General features: G+C 54.8%; 2 protein-coding genes across 3 annotated transcripts in view; both read left to right on the top strand.

Annotated features, from left to right (window-relative positions):
• MRPL35 (mitochondrial ribosomal protein L35) overlaps positions 1-15902 on the top strand; it is a 536751-nt gene that overhangs the window by 78322 nt on the left and 442527 nt on the right. The gene's annotated exons all lie outside the window — the stretch shown is intronic.
• Positions 8491-15902, top strand: part of ATOH8 (atonal bHLH transcription factor 8) — a 34751-nt gene continuing 27339 nt past the window's right edge. Inside the window, exon 1 of the mRNA XM_050753101.1 lies at positions 8491-9760. Coding sequence (XP_050609058.1) covers positions 8963-9760 — 798 coding nt within the window. The 5' untranslated portion in view covers positions 8491-8962. The remainder of the gene's footprint in view (positions 9761-15902) is intronic.

Here is a 15902-nt window from a genome sequence, read left to right as displayed (position 1 = left end):
AGGTCTGTGGGGCTGCCCTTGAGCTGGTGCCTTATTAATTTTCCTCACTGCTAATAAATGTGCATTGCGTCAGCTCTGTTCTGCCCCCTCATGTTCTCTGGCTGCTGCCATCAGTGGGGACTTTTTCAGAGAGCTGCAAAAATAGTTTTTTGCTGTTGTTGTTTGAGGAGCCTACGCAGAAGCAGCAGCCAAGGCTTTTTTGCTTCCTTTCTTTACTGAGGGAATGGGGAAATGCGGAGGGAAGACTTCACAATGAAGGAATGTGCTCCTTGGGGAACTGAAAGTTGTTTTCCTTAAAGAAGAAGAAGATGAAGAAGAAGTCAGCAAGCTCTTTCACATCTAGCCGCAAAGCGCGTCTGCGGGGATTGCTAACAGCTCTCAGGAGATCACTGGCTCAAGTCAAGCCTCGTTAGGCTGTTGACAACTAGGTCCTGATGAGGAAAGCCCTAATGAGCAGCTCGCTCACCGCCTGCCCTCCCGGCTGGTCCCTCGTTGGTGTTCACTGGGCTCATGGAGGCCCTGGGAGACAGTTTTTCTTGCCTGCGATGGATGTTAGGCATGCAGGGGAGCTCGCTTTCTCACGGGTGAATGTTTCACTTTTCCCCACTGCTGTGCTCTGGGGTTTTTAAGAGGGTTAAGACAAATCCTAAGACACTAGGGATGGGAAGAGCTTGAGATCTGTGCGTTCCACCTCCCCCTCCCTTTTACAGATGAAGAGGCCTCCATTTACAGATGAAGAGGCTGAGGCTTGCGGTGGGGGGTTGGGGGAGGTCGGGGACAGGGGAGGCAGATGCTGGGAAGAGAATGCATCTCTCAACTTCCAGACCACCAAGTCAGAGCTGCAGAAAGCTCAGATAGTGTCCAACCCAGAGCTTCTTGAACTTGAGTAACATATGCCCTTGTCCCAAAAGGAAACACATAGTCCCAGAGCCTTAAGATCTGAATTATGCTCTTGTGCTTTATGCTTTTAATTTCTATATAACTGTAAGCCCAAAACAAATTAATAAATAAATACAAGCCAAACTACAAAAGCGATCAAAATTCACATTAACAAACAGGTTAATATGATGAATAATATTGTTTTGCAGAAACAGAATCTCATAGGGCACAGGAGAGGAGCAGAGCACCAGCAGGGACCCTAGCCTTCTTCCTGCATCCATCAGAGCCTTCAGAATGAGGAATCTGGGGGACAGTAGCATGTCAGGGGGAGGGAAGAGGAGCAAGAGAAGGCAGGGACAAGTCAGATGCCAGGCAGAGGAAGCTGAGAGCCTGGAGACTTGGCTGCTCCAGGGCAGCGTGCTTATCCTCTGGGGTCGACCATGTTTCTTCCTTAGGCAGGGCTCCTTGAGGCTGAAATCGTCCCTAGCAGACCCTCGATGGTCAGGACACTGTCATGTCACCTGCCAGTGGGAACGTCACTGGGCTCTGCCCACATCCAAGCACTGCTCCTACCTGCCACTTCCGCTCTCCTTCAAGTGGGGACACAAAACAAACATGCTGTACAAGTAAAGCATAGAGCATGTCATAAGGTGAAATGGCTGGTGGTTCCAGCTGGAAATGGGTGGTGAGGGGAGGCCTCAGTGACCAAGTGACATAAGGGCAAAAGTTTGGAGGAGGAGAGGAAGCAAGCCATAGGCATTTCTCAGGAAGGTGGTCTGCCTGGCCAAATCCCACCATCTTTCCAGCCTGGTTCAAATGCCTTTTCTTCCAGGAAGTCCCCCAGAGCTGTTTGGCTACACTCTGAATTCCCACAACTTTTTCCTTAGTTGTACTGCTTCAGATTTGGATTTTCTTTCCTACTGGACTTGGAGCTCCTTGAGGTGGGGACTGTGTCTCCTCTTACTAGAATGTCAGCTCCACAGGGTAGAGGTTTTCTCTGTTCACTGCTGCATAACCCCAGCCTAAGCAGATGCTCTACAGAGGGTAGTGAAGGGTTATGGTGGATAAAGGAAGGGATGGGGATGGTCTCTTCGCGGGATGTGAGCTTTTGGTGGCGGAAACTTCACCAAACTTATCTTTTTTTTTTTTTTTTTGAGATGGAGTCTTGCTTTGTCGCCCAGGATGGAGGACAATGGTGTGATCTCGGCTCACTGCAACCTCCGCCTCTCAGGTTCAAGCGATTCTCCTGCCTCAGACTTCCAAGTAGCTGAGATTATAGGTTGCGTGCCACCACAACTGGCTAATTTTTTGTATTTTTGGTAGAGATGGGGTTTTGCCATGTTGGCCAGGCTGGTCTCAGACTCCTGGCCTCAAGGGATCCACCTGCCTCAGCCTCCCAAAGTGCTGGGATTACAGGATTGAGCCACCATGCCTGGTCACCAAACTTACCTTTCTAACCAGTCCCATTACAGTACCCGGCTCAGCTCAAGATCTGTCCAATGTAAGAATGACTGTTAGCCGGGCGTGGTGGCTCACGCTTGTAATCCCAGCACTTTGGGAGGCCGAGGCGGGTGGATCACAAGGTCAGGAATTCTGGACCAGCCTGGCCAACACAGTGAAACCCCGTCTCTACTATAAATACAAAAATTAGCTGGATGTGGTGGCAGACGCCTGTAATCCCAGCTACTGGGGAGGCTGAGGCAGGAGAATCACTTGAACCCGGGAGGCAGAGGTTGCAGTGAGCTGAGATTGTGCCACTGCACTCCAGCCTGAGCAACAGAGTTAAACTCCATCTCAAAAAAAAAAAAAAAAAAAAAAAAAAAATGACTGTTGACTTGAATCCATTGTTCTCAACTCAATTGATCAGGTGGGGGAACCCAATGCCAGAGAAAAGACTGTGGATTCAAGACAACCACGAGTTCTTGGCAGTCAGGGCAGCTGTGCCTTTGACATGACCAACTCTGTCTCTGGATCCACTGTTTTTTTCTGGTCAAAGCAGCTGACTGAATAGCTGAGCAGGTCTTGGTCTGCACAGAGGAGTGGGCCTTCATTCACTCAGTAAGTACTTATTGATTGTTCTACCAGCTGGGATATAGCAGTAAACAAGTCAGGCAAAAATCCCTGCCCTCATGGAACTGACTTTCTAGTGTGTGGGAAACAGAAACCAAGCAACCAGTGATATCTACAGTATGGTAGATGATAGTAAATGCCATTGAAAATGAAACAAGGAAGAGGCAGAAAATACTGAAGAGGAAGGGTACAAACTTCATAGAGGGTGATTAGGGGCAGCCTTACTGAGAAGGGGACATAGAAACACCAGAAAGGGGTGAGGGAGCGAACCCTGAGGCTACCTGAGCCAAGGGCATTTCAGACATAGTAAACAGCCAGTGCAAAGGCCCTGAGGTGGGAGCCTGCTGGGTAGATTCGAGGAATGGTAGGGAGCCCTGTGTGGTGAGAGCAGAGTGTATGGGCTAGGTTGGGGGATGAGGTTAGAGAGGAAATGGGGGACCAGATGTCAACTTTTGCTCCTACTCAAATGTTCCAGTTCTCTATTTCTGTATAAGAAACTACCCCAAACTGGAGTGGCTTAACACAACCCTTTAATATTCTTTTTCATGGTTCTGTGAGTTGACTGGGCTCAGCCAGGTGGTTCTTTAGTGGGTTCTCCCATGGGGCTGCAGCCAGCTAGAGGCTGGGGCTGGAGGCACCCATAAGGTTCTGCTGAGCGCCTTCTTCACTCATATGTCTGGCGCTGTGTTGCTTTCTATGTGGCCTCTCTCTTCAGTAGAACCCACCTGGACTTCTCCCTTAGCAACTAAAGGCTTCCAACCGGCAGGAAGCCGAAACAGCCAGTCTCCATAAAGCACAGCAGCACTTCTGCAGGGCTCCATTAGTCAGAGCAGCCACAGGCTAGCCCAGGTTCACGGCAATGGAGGGACAGAGTCCATCTCTCCATGCATACAGGGAGGGAAGGAATTCATAGCAGCCATTAACACATCCGAGCAAAAGAATTTAAGGGGAGGTTTTAAGCAGAGAAATGACATGATAGGATACCTGACCAGTGGTGTGGAGATCTGTCATGCCAGGCTCCTCCTGATTTTTGTTGACAACCCTTGTGACCTTTTCCCCTCCCCACTCTCCCCTTCCACTGTGACCAAGAGTCAGGACTAAACCCTACCCGCTGGGCACTGCCCTCTGCACATGGGTTTGAAGGTATACAGCGCATGTGCTGAGATGGTGCACACAGCAGGTCTCAGGGAGAGAGTGTCCTTATCTGGCATCTGCCCAGCCCCAAAGACTCAGTTTTCCATAATTGAGATGGCCATTTGAATAGAGGAAGGTAGAAGGAAGATTGCAGGAGAGTCTGAAAGAGCTCCTGCCTGGATGCCTCATCACTGTCCTCTGGATCCAATGTCCTGCTGGTTAATGGTGGCAGCGCTAGCACTGTGAATGGGAGGTGGGAAGAAGCTCTGGATTCTTCTTATTCCCCTGGGTGGCGCTTTCTGGTGCTGCTGTGAGTACCACCCCAGGGGGGCACCATTCATACTGTGTCTGTTTCCACCAGGAGAGTTTCCTCCTGGCAGTCTAATTTCCACTCTTCCTCCCTTTCTCTTATGGGTGCCACACCTACTTTGGAACAATCTGAACAGCCATAAATAGGGACTCCAGATTTAGGAATGCAGAGCTTCATGTAGCAAGCATCCAAGGTTCCATCCCATCCGGCCAAGAAGCAGCTAATCACTGGCTGCCACCCTGCAGGGCTGTCCTGTCTGCACTCGGGTGGTGTGTGCACCAAGGAAATGCTGGGCATGTTCCACTGGCAAGGAGGGAGGGCCCCAGTGCCTGGATACCAAGATCTGGGCTCTATATGCCCTTGTCATCTGACCCTGACTAGAAGGAGCTAGAAGGGCATTGTGCTGGACCAAGGGAGGCCAGTGGCTGCAGCTGAGAGGTGGACAGCAAGAAGCCCACCAGGCTGGCAGCACAGCAGGAAGAGCTGGCTGACACAGGCCAGCCCCATAGATGGCCCAGTTATCACCTCCCAGATGCTAGTCGCTGAGCTCTCAGGAGGCAGCGGACACAGTGGTTCAGAGCTTGGCTTTTGGGGTCAGTTGGCCTGGGTTCAAATCCCACGACCGTTCTTTCTGTTGGCAAGATTTTTTTTTCCCCACTAGGAGCCTTAATCTTCTTATCTATAAAGTGGGTTTACTTCCCTGGGTGATGATAAAGATTAGTGAGATAGAGTTCGTATGCGCTCCTTGCATGGCAGTATTAAAGAATTACGATTGCCTGGCTTTCTAGCATCTGCTCCCAGTGGCCTGACCCCTAAGCTCTTGCCTTGCCTTCCCTTTTTATCTTTATTACTTTTCCCTAGACCTGCCATCCAAGGGGTATGGAATCTTCCAGTGACAACATCACTTGATCCCAGGGTCACCTCAAACGGTTAATTCAGTGGGTGATGTTTTTAATGAAGGCCATAGGGTGTCGTCTGCGTTGTCCCATCCAAAGGTGTGAGTAGGGCCACCTGGATCCTTGGGAGACTTTTTATCCTGGAAAGTCTATGAATTCCTGAAATCCACATTACTGTCATTACAGGGCCACCACAATGGGCACAAGTTCCTCATGGGGAGACCGCAGTGTTGTGTGCAGTCCCAATAGTGTGATACCACCAGGGGGTGCTGCCCAGCTGGTCTCTGCCCCAATTTCCAGCAAGGCTGAAGAAGGCAGAAGCAAGAGCCCTTGGAAGACAGGTTTGACCCTTAGGCTGGTGGGGCGTGGGTAGCCAGCCTGGACTTGGAAGGTCTGCAACCTGGCAGGCTGACAGTGGCAATAGCGGGGACTCCACGTCAATTGGCCTCTTTACAATTCACCGCCTGTTCCCACACACACCATTCCATCTCGAGACTCAAGAGATGATGCTCAGATAGTGAACAGAGGCTCAGAGAAGTCAGGGAGCGGCTCAAGGTCACACACCTGGTATGTGACAAGGTGAAGATCCCTCTGGGCTTGGCTGTTGCCAACTCTGGGGCCCTGGCATTTGGCCAGCGGGAGAGGCAGCATGTTGGGGAGAAAAAGCCTGTCTGGGAGCCTGTAGCCCGGCTTGGAGCCCTGCTCTACCTCCACCCTGCATGCCTGATCATTCCTATCCAATCCCTTCTCCTCCTCCTGCCCCAGGGGATCTCAGTGACCTTTTTGGGGGAAGTTGGCACAGGGCTCAGGATCAGTATGAGTGGATCCCTTGGTATTCAGCCAAGATGTGATTTTCCCAGACACAGCTTGGCCTCTTTAAGGACAAAATTCAGTCCTGCTAGAGACTTCTCACACCCCCTAACTAGCCATGGGCACTCCAGTCTTCAACTACACCCAAGTCTGGGATGCAAGGGGGCCTGAGCAGCTGGCTAACCCAGGATGCCCCAGGTCACCATTTCCCAGACTCTAGGCATCATGCCACATGCTGCACATGCAGCGTCTTTGAGTCCTTGCAGCCCTGTGAGGCATGGTATCATTACTCCCGTTTTACAGAGGAAGATACTGAAGCTCAGAGAGTGCCTGAGCAGCCCTGGAGGAGGAGTGTCGCTTTTCCTCCATCTCTGCCGCTGACTGGCTGGATGCACAGGAGGACTGGGTCTCCAGACAGGACCGTAAAGGGCACGAGGACTGCTTGTCCTTATCAGAGGCTTCCTGAGCACCAGCCCTTAGAGACAGGGAGGAAGGCAAGAGTGCACCTTTGAGGAACGCACAAGCCCAGGAGTTCCAACAGGGCTGCAGTGGAGGCTAAGTTGCAGCAGGACTTTTGAGCAAGCATGCGCAGATGCCAGCAAGAGCAACTGGAGACTGTAGTGAGCAGGGAAGGTTCGCAGGAGGAGGGGGACTGGAGCTGGTCATGGAAGGGTGAGGAAGAGTGTGCTTTGCAAAGGGGAGCTGTGGGGGAGAGCTGGGAGCAAAAACCAGGACTTTAGATAAGGTGCAGGAATATGCAGGTGTCCAGGGAAGAGGGTGTCTGTGGGAGCACATGCTTTATGATACTGGCACCCACCTTGGTAGCAAAATGAGATTTGCATTTACTACAGTCAGAAAACCACGTGCCTCAGAGTGTGTGTGTGTGTGTGTGTGTGTGTGTGTGTCTATGTTTGAAGCCTTATGTCAAAGTCCTTTGACATTCATGATCTCTTTGTCCTTTCCCAGCTACCCTGAGAAGGTTGGCCGGACAGAAATATCCTCAAAGACAGAAAAGTGGGAGGAAACGTCTTGCTCTTGGTCACGGGCCTCCACAGTTGAAAAGCCAAGGCCCAACCAGGACTGCCAGCCCCAGCTCCATGCTCCTGCCTCCGAAGCTTTGCCCAGATCCCCATCCCAACTCCCAGCACCCTGCATGCCATCTGCCTCCTCAACCCCTAGGCATTCTCCCATGGAGGAGAGAAGCACTGTGTGAGCCCTTGTGTTTCCATCGGAGTTCAAGGCCAGGGTCGACAGTTCACCTTCTCCCTAACCACTTTGCTGGCTTTTAGTGCCCACTTTCCTTAAGGAGCAACAGCCACAGAGTAAGGGACCAGCAAGGAGTGAAGCCCTCTTCTGAGCCTCCGAAGGGAGTGGCTGGGAGGTGGTCCTCTGGCGAGGGCCTACTAGTTTGACCCCTTCTTTCCAGAATCTCCAGTGGAATGGCACAGAGAGGACTGAGGGTCTGGGGGGTCGACCTCTGTGCCTTGCCAATAACCGTGGGCACCAGCAAAGCTCTCGCCTGGTGCCAGGCACTGCTCTGAGTGCCTTGTGAATACACGCTCTTCACACCGCCTGGGGAGGCAGGTACGATTATAACCTTCGTTTTACAGGTAAGGAAAGTGAGGCACAGAGTGGTTAAGTCACTTTCCCAAGGTCATGCAGTGAGTGGCAGAGCTGGGGTTTGGGCCCAGGAAATCTGCCTCAAGTAACTGTTTTGCCTCGATAAATAATAATAATAATGACAGCTACCATTTGACGACCCCTTCCTATGTGCCTAGTGCTTTAATTCCTCAGAGCAATGCTATGATTTAGGCGTTGATGTTGTCCGAATTTCTCATTTCATAGATGAGTAAATCCCGGCTTAGCAGGGCGCCTGGAATGAGGTGACTGCAGAGGCTCGCAGACGTTAGGTCTGCCTAAACCGAAGCTTCCACCCTCCTCTGCCTCTGTGACTTTGGAACTTTCGGAGACTCAGTTTCCCTGTCTTAAGCCCTCTGCTCCTCTTGCTTCCCCGCTCCAGCAAGTGAGAGTGGACTGGGTTGCCGTGCCTGGTGGGTGCGGGTCGCCGGGCAACTCCGGAGTCTCCCCTTCCCCATCGGCCCGCAGCAGAAGTCCCAGCTCCCGGCGTTTTCTGTCTCTCGGAGAGTTGGGGCGGAGGGAGTGGCGGGAAGGTGCCGGGTGGGCAAGGTCGGAGCTGCGTCACCGTCACCGAGAGGCCTGCAAGGCCAGGGAGAGAAGGCCCCGCTGTGATTTGGGGAAGGGCCGGGGGGCCCATAAATCACGTGCTCGGGGCTGTTGTGAAGAAGCGGACTGTCCTCTGGGAACATAGAAGCGCCCCCGACTTGAGTAGGGGCGGGGAGGGAGAGCCGAGGAGGCAGGTTCTGGGCCAAGGGGATGGGGGTGGGGGGAGGTAGGGAGCACGCGGACAAAGGAGGCGGCCGGCGGCCCAGCTGTTTTGAAAAATGCTTCCTGTTTCTTTAAAGGCGCTCGCGGCTCGGGCGGCCGGGGCTGGGGAGGCGGTGGCGGCGGGAGCTGCCTCCTCTCCGGGCGGCGGCGCTGACTGATCTCGCGAACTGGGCTTCTGTGTAAACTGAGGCTAAACAAACACAGATGGAGCGCAGCGGGCGTTCTCCAGAAATGCTGGCAAGGCGGCAGCGACTTCAGATGACACTCTGAGCGCTCCGGGAACGGACAGCCCGGCGGCTTCGCGAAGCCGGCGGCGCAGCTGCCCCGGGCGAGGGGGAGAAAGGGAGAGGAGAGGGAGGGGAGGGCGGGCGAAGGGGGAGAGCCAGAGACTCCTCGGCGCTGAGCGCGGCGGCGGCCCGGGCAGCCCCACGCTCCTGCCTCGCGCGCCGCCCGCGCCATGAAGCACATCCCGGTCCTCGAGGACGGGCCGTGGAAGACCGTGTGCGTGAAGGAGCTGAACGGCCTCAAGAAGCTCAAGCGGAAAGGCAAGGAGCCGGCGCGGCGCGCGAACGGCTATAAAACTTTCCGATTGGACTTGGAAGCGCCCGAGCCCCGCGCAGTCGCCACCAACGGGCTGCGGGACAGGACCCATCGGCTGCAGCCGGTCCCGGTCCCGGTGCCGGTGCCAGCCCCAGTGGCCCCGGCCGTTCCCCCAAGAGGGGGCGCGGACACGGCCCGGGAGCGCGGGGGCTCCCGGGTGCCCCAGGTCTCCGACGCGCGGAAACGCGGCTTCGCCCTGGGCGCAGTGGGGCCAGGACTCCCCACGCCGCCGCCGCCGCCGCCGCCGCCGCCGCCGCCGCCGCCGCCGCCGCCTCCTGCGCCCCAGAGCCAGGCTCCTGGGGGCCCAGAGGCACAGCCTTTCCGGGAGCCGGGTCTGCGTCCTCGCATCTTGCTGTGCGCACCGCCCGCGCGCCCCGCGCCGTCAGCGCCCCCAGCGCCGCAAGCGCCCCCGGAGTCCACTGTGCGCCCAGCGCCCCCAACGCGCCCGGGGGAAAGTTCCTACTCGTCAATTTCACACGTAATTTACAATAACCACCAGGATTCCTCCGCGTCGCCTAGGAAACGACCGGGAGAAGCGACTGCCGCCTCCTCCGAGATCAAAGCCCTGCAGCAGACCCGGAGGCTCCTGGCTAACGCCAGGGAGCGGACGAGGGTGCACACCATCAGCGCAGCCTTCGAGGCGCTCAGGAAGCAGGTACCCGCTCCCGCTGCACGCCCTCACTGCACCCGGGGACGACTGAGGGAATGGGTGGGCGAGTGGCCCAGGCGGGATAGAGGTGTGTTTAAAGCGCAGGCTGCCCCACCCGGTCCGACAGTGGTGCCCAGACAGGTGTGGGCAGTCCTGGGGCAGTGACTTTGCCACAGCGTTGGTATGGATCATAGTTTTCAAAGTGGCTATAAAAGTTGGATATCTCTGGCCCGAGCACCCCCCACCCTCAACCCCCGCCTCGGGTAACGCTGTCTGCGCGTCTGACTTCAGCCTCTATAGTTCACTTTTATGGCAGCGAGTATTTGCCTGCCGGAGTCCCCTGGGCGCGGTGCGGAGTGGAGAGGGGACATGTGGGCATCTGTCTTGGTCAGGGCAGGAAGAGGGGGAGCCTTCTCCAGGCATTTGGCATGGTCAGGGTCTTGGCCCCCCGTTGGTGGTGGGACAGTCCGGGGGCGCTTGTCAGCCCCTCTTCGGGACCCAGCAGTGATGCCCCGAACACTCAGGTTGCTTGCGGGCTGTGCACTCCTTGCCCTGGCATCCTCAAGAACCCGCACTACAAGCCTGTGCCCTCTCCCCAGGGGTGGGCTCAGGAATGGGCTGGTGGGAGTCTTTCTAGGAGATCCCTTCCTTTCACCCGTGGTGAAGCAGGCAGCTCTGCTGAGGGGACTGCCTAGTTGGGGGATTCCCTCTGGGGCATCTTCAGAGCCTAGTTCTGGGGTGAGTTGGGGACTTTTTAGTTTGGAGCTGGTGCGGGCTGCCCTCACCAGACAGTGCCCCTGCGCGGGTAGTGGAAGAATACTTAACCCAAGAATTACCTGTGATGGGGAGGGACAGTTGCTTGGGCTTCTAGGCTTCTTATTTTCTCAGCGAGAAGGAGCTGTAGGAAGGAGGTGGTGAGTTCTCTCCCACCCCTACACAGGGCGTGGGGAAGGGTTAGGGTAGATGTGGCTGGTTTGAAGGGTGTTTTTTTTTTTTTTTTTTCCTTTTTCTTTGCATGCTCTGCAGCTGACTTGCTGTGTGACTCCAGGAATGTTGCTCAACTTCTCTGGTCTTTAGCCAGCAACAAAACATTTCAGAAACCATGATCTTCTTTTTGGATCACTCTCCTCTTCCTCCTGGGGGTTGGGGTGGGGTGGGGCAGTAGTGCCTGTGTCCATCCATGGAAAGGAAATTGAATCCCTGGAGGAAAGAGGCCATATGACTTTTGAGCCAAAGTGTCTTGCTTGGGCTTGGGGAAAGTGGTGAGTGAGATTGGGTGGCCGTGGGGGACGAGTGGCTGTCACAGACCAGCCCAGTGGAGCAGTCACTCCCACCCTGAGCCAGCAGCTCTGTGTCTGCATCGCTGGGTAGAGGTGGCGGTGTGTGGGGGATCCTGCAACCCACTCCCCAGGACAGAAGGATTACAGAAGGGCAGAGAGATACCTGTCCACCTGCCCACCTTGCCACTAGGGAAGCCTCTCCTAGACTGGGGAGGCACGTGCCCAGAGCCTCAGAGCTGTTGAGTAGCAGGTCAGGGCTGGCACCTAGGGGCTTTGACTGCAGGTTCTCGGCCCTTCTGCCCCTCTATTGCCCCTCTGTATGCTGAGAGAATACTCATCTGAGTGCTCTGTTACATCTTATGTGCCCGCTGGCTTTTACTTCGTTCAACAATCAATTCCATCTCATTTGATCTAAACAACATCCCTGTCAAAATTGGATTAACTCATTTTATAGTATGGAACACTGAGGCCCAGAGATGGAAAGAGACTTGTCCAAGATCGCTTAGTGGGTTAGGGAAGATGACAGCAGTTTCTGGAATGCCCTCCTGGCCAAATGCCTCCCACAGTGCCATCTTTATCAGCATCACGTATCACCCCCCAACCCCCAGCCTGTGATGTTTGTTAACAATCAAGGCAGGGTGCACACTTGGCAGACCCTTTGAGATGAGATTGTTCATCCTGGTCTCCTTTTACTTCCCCCATTACCGTGGGATGTTCTCTATAAAACGGGCAAGTTCAGTGTATCTAAGCAGAAGGCACACCCATGCCCTCTCAGGGAGAGAGTGTGTATGCAATGCAAACACACAGGCAGGTACACACACACATGCTCCTTACACGTGCTCAAGAGCACACACAAATGCACGGTCACAGAAGTGCCTGTTCCTGTTTGTTTCCTCCTTGCCCCAGCCATTCTGCCCCTTCCCTAGAAAGGCTGCCAGGCCATAATGGCACCTGCCTGTTAGCTGGGAAGGAAAGAAATACAGCCAGGATGTTTCTGGTCATAGAGCCAGGGGCCAAGGCCGCACCCACCATGTCCCCCTCACCACCATGGCACCTATTTGGTAGAGGAAGACCTGTGTTCTGGAGGAACCCCTTCCTCCTCTGGGCCTCAGTCTTCTGGGTAAAATGTATTCCTCACCCCCTCGCCCAATCCAGACAAGCTGCAGCTCTGGAGCTAGGCTCGGGCCTGACTGAAATGGGTCCTTGGAAATGGGAAAGGCAGATCAGCTCTGCCTGAAATGGGGCCTTGGCCAGTGTGGCACCAAGATGGGTTCTGGGATTGTGGCTCTGGCCTGGGGCTTCATTCTCCTGAGTAGCTTCCTGGTACCATGAAGGAAGCACTGACCTGGGAAACTGGAGGCCAGGCATTGAGTTGTCCTCCCCTGCATGCCTTCTGTGTGGCTGTGGACAAGTCACTGACCCTTTCTGGGCCTCAGTTGCTGAAGTTGTAAAATGGTAATATTGCTGACCTCATCCACAGTGTTGAGAAAAGCAAGAGCAAGTGAGGAAAGGAAGGAGGCCTATAAGAGCAGTGAACATTTCCTTCCTTCCTTCCTTCCTTCCTTCCTTCCTTCCTTCCTTCCTTCCTTCCTTCCTTCCTTCCTTCCTTCCTTCCTTCCTTCCTTCCTTCCTTCCTTCCTTCCTTCCCTCCCTCCCTCCCTCCCTCCCTCCCTCCCTTCCTTCCTTCTCTCTTTCCCTCTTTCTTTCTTGACAGAGTCTCTCTCTGTTGCCCAGGCTGGTTCACGTGATTCTTCCGCCTCAGCCTCCCGAGTAGCTGGGATTACAGGCGCACACCACCATACCTGGGTAATTTTTTGTATTTTAGTAGGGATGGGGTTTCACCATGTTGCCCAGGCTGGCCTCGAACTCCTGAGCTCAGGTGGTCCACCCACCTCGGTCTCCCAAAGTGCTAGGATTACAGGCATGAGCCATTGTGCACAGCCAGAGCAGTGAACATTTCTTAAGCATCTCCAAGGTCCTCAGGGCTGGGCAAGGCTCTTGACAGATGAAGCAATAAGAATTCTTTAATTATTTTAATAACTGTCACAGAAACTAGCATTTAGCTCATTCTTACTTTGTACCAGGCGTAGTGCTAAGCTTGTTATGTGTATTAGTTCATTTAATGAAATAGATACTGTTATCGCACCTCCTGCTCTGTTTCTCAGATGGTGACTGAGTTTTAGAGAGCTTATGTAAGTTGTCCCGGTCTGTTGCCACTGCACGTGGCCTTGTGGGTTTTGTGCTACACGCTACCTTGGCACACCGTTTGCCAGACTCCAGGGTGGCAGTGCTTCGTGGCCATGTACGGTGGCAGCCTGCGTAGTTGTGGGCCACTGTTACTGTGGAGTTTGGGTTGGACTCCCAGGGCCCCGACTCCTAACAGCTCTGCTCCTCAGCCTGTCTAATGTCCTGGAGCCGTCTACCCTCAGCATGAGGAAGCCAGACAGGCTCCTACTGTGTCATAATCCACAGTCCTCTCAACCAGGAAGGGAGCAGGGAGGGTGGCTGCAGGGCTGCAGGTGGGGAGGTGCAGGTGAGAGAGAGAGAAGCCCTCTGGTCTGGTCTAGGCTGGGTGGTGTGGGGCAGATGGTCAGGCCATAGCACATGCCACCAGCACAGCTGCACCAGAGCCCTCCCCACCGCCTCATGGAAGGCCATGTGTGCACAGCTGGCCTGGCCCGGGAGTGGGGCTGCTCCCTGCCAGGTGGGAGGGGTGAAAGGGACTCCCTGCCAGGTGGGAGGGGTGAAAGGGACCCTTGTGGGGTGGTGAGGGAAGGGGCCAGAGTGGCAGGACCTTCTGTCTCACAAGCTGTGCCCACCCTTGGGGCATGTGGTGTGCGTGTGGATTTCCTCTCTCCCCTCAAAGCTCCTCAGTGTTGATGGAAGATGGCAGCAATGGAAGGCAGTGCGGGGCCCCGGTTTCTGCCGTGGTCCTCTCCACGGAGGTACATGCCAAGCAACTGGGACCCAGGCTACCTCCCCTGCTGCCCCTGGAGCCTCCCAGGGGGTCCTTATCAAATGAAGTCAGGGTTGCCCTGGAGGGAGCATGGGAATGGTGCTCTCAGCACCTCCGTCACTCTGAAACCCCACAGGGTGCAAGGAGGGCATGGGGAGTGCAAAGCACCTGTGCACCATCCCCTCGGGCAACGAGGGACAGGCCTGCTTGCACTGGGGGCTCCATGCAGGTAGGTAAGGGTGACAGAGGCCTTCCTCCTGTTCCTTCATGTCCGCAGTCACCAGGGTGGCTGCTGTGGAGCCTCACTGCACTGAGTGAGGCCTTACCTGAGCCTGCTGTGGGGTGTCCGTTGTGCTGTCTTCCCATTTTACAGATGAAGACACTTACAGAGAGGTGACGCAGATTGCTCAAGCCCACAGAGTGACCAGGATCTGCACTCAGGCCTGTCTGGCCCTGGGGCCATAGCTCCTAACGACCAAGACCCAGGTTCTCAGGGTCCAGCCTGGTGGCAGTGCAGGAGGTTGGGATTTTTTTTTTTTTTTTTTTTTTTTTTTGAGACGGAGTCTCGCTCTGTCACCCAGGCTGCAGTGCAGTGGCCGGATCTCAGCTCACTGCAAGCTCCGCCTCCCGGGTTCACGCCATTCTCCTGCCTCAGCCTCCCGAGTAGCTGGGACTACAGGCGCCCGCCACCTCGCCCGGCTAGTTTTTGTATTTTTTAGTAGAGACGGGGTTTCACCGTGTTAGCCAGGATGGTCTCGATCTCCTGACATCATGATCCACCCGTCTCGGCCTCCCAAAGTGCTGGGATTACAGGCTTGAGCCACCGCGCCCGGCGGAGGTTGGGATTTTAAAGGACCTATTTAGATAGACTTTGGGAAGGACATTGAACAGCTCTGGGTAGAGTGGCTTCACGTCGGGAATCCAGCACTCAGTGACACGAGACGATCAGATGATAATTTCACTGGAATCTGGTGCTCTTCTGTGTGTAGTGGATGTGGTGCTGTTGGAGCTCTATGGGCTCAGGAGTCTTGGTGGGCTTCCAGGAGGGCGTCTTGGGCTGGGTCTGAAGGGTGGGCAGGAGTTGGCACAGAAGCAAGAGCATGGAGGGCTTCGAGGCCTTTCCTGCATTTTCTGGTGGGTTCTCGGCGTTGCTTCTTTAGGAACTTTTCCCTCATTTGCCCCTGCGATCTCATTCTGAGGTAGCAGGTGTTCTGATGCCCATTTTACTGGTGAGGAAACTGAGGTCCTGTAAGCTTATGGATCTGCCTAAGGTCACCTGACTGGCCAGTAGTAGAGTCAGGCCCTCGGGCTCCCAGGCCAGTGCTCTTCATGTTTTTTCATGCTTGCTGGAACCGGGTCTGGCTTAGGGTGGGTGGGGTGGAATGTTTTGGGGGCATATGGGACCTTGCGAAAATGCCAAAGTCTGTTCCACCAAAGTTTAAAAATCCTTGTGGGATGAGCACAAGGCAGATCCTTTTACTTTCCTGGCAGCTGGGCAGTCTGTCGGGAGTGGGAGCCAGGTAATTCTGCCTCCTCCCTTGGCCCGTGTCCTCTGAGCAGGGTGAGCCGACAACTGCTGTGGGGGACTCTGTAGGCGTGGGGGTGGGTGGGCTCTGGGCCTTGCTGTGGATACTCTAAGAGGGATCTCATGGCATCATCAGCCCAGAACTCTCCATCCCTAGCTCAGGAGGGTGGGCTGCCTACCTCCCCATCTTAAGCTATAGACACTTATTCAGATCCCCAAGCACTTCCTGCTGGCTAACTGGAAAGAGCCCAGCTAAGCCACAAGTTCAAAACCCAACTCATCACTCACCAGCTGAGAGATCCAGGAAATTCCTACATGCCTGAGAATCACACGCTTCTCTGTATAGTGGAAGTGGCCATTGCTACCTCATTGGGCTGCTTAAAAGGT

Source organism: Macaca thibetana, chromosome 13, assembly GCF_024542745.1.
Source record: "Macaca thibetana thibetana isolate TM-01 chromosome 13, ASM2454274v1, whole genome shotgun sequence".
Classification (NCBI taxonomy): Eukaryota; Metazoa; Chordata; class Mammalia; order Primates; family Cercopithecidae; genus Macaca; species Macaca thibetana.
The sequence above is the reverse complement of the archived record's forward strand: the minus strand, read 5'-3'. Positions and strand labels throughout refer to the sequence as shown.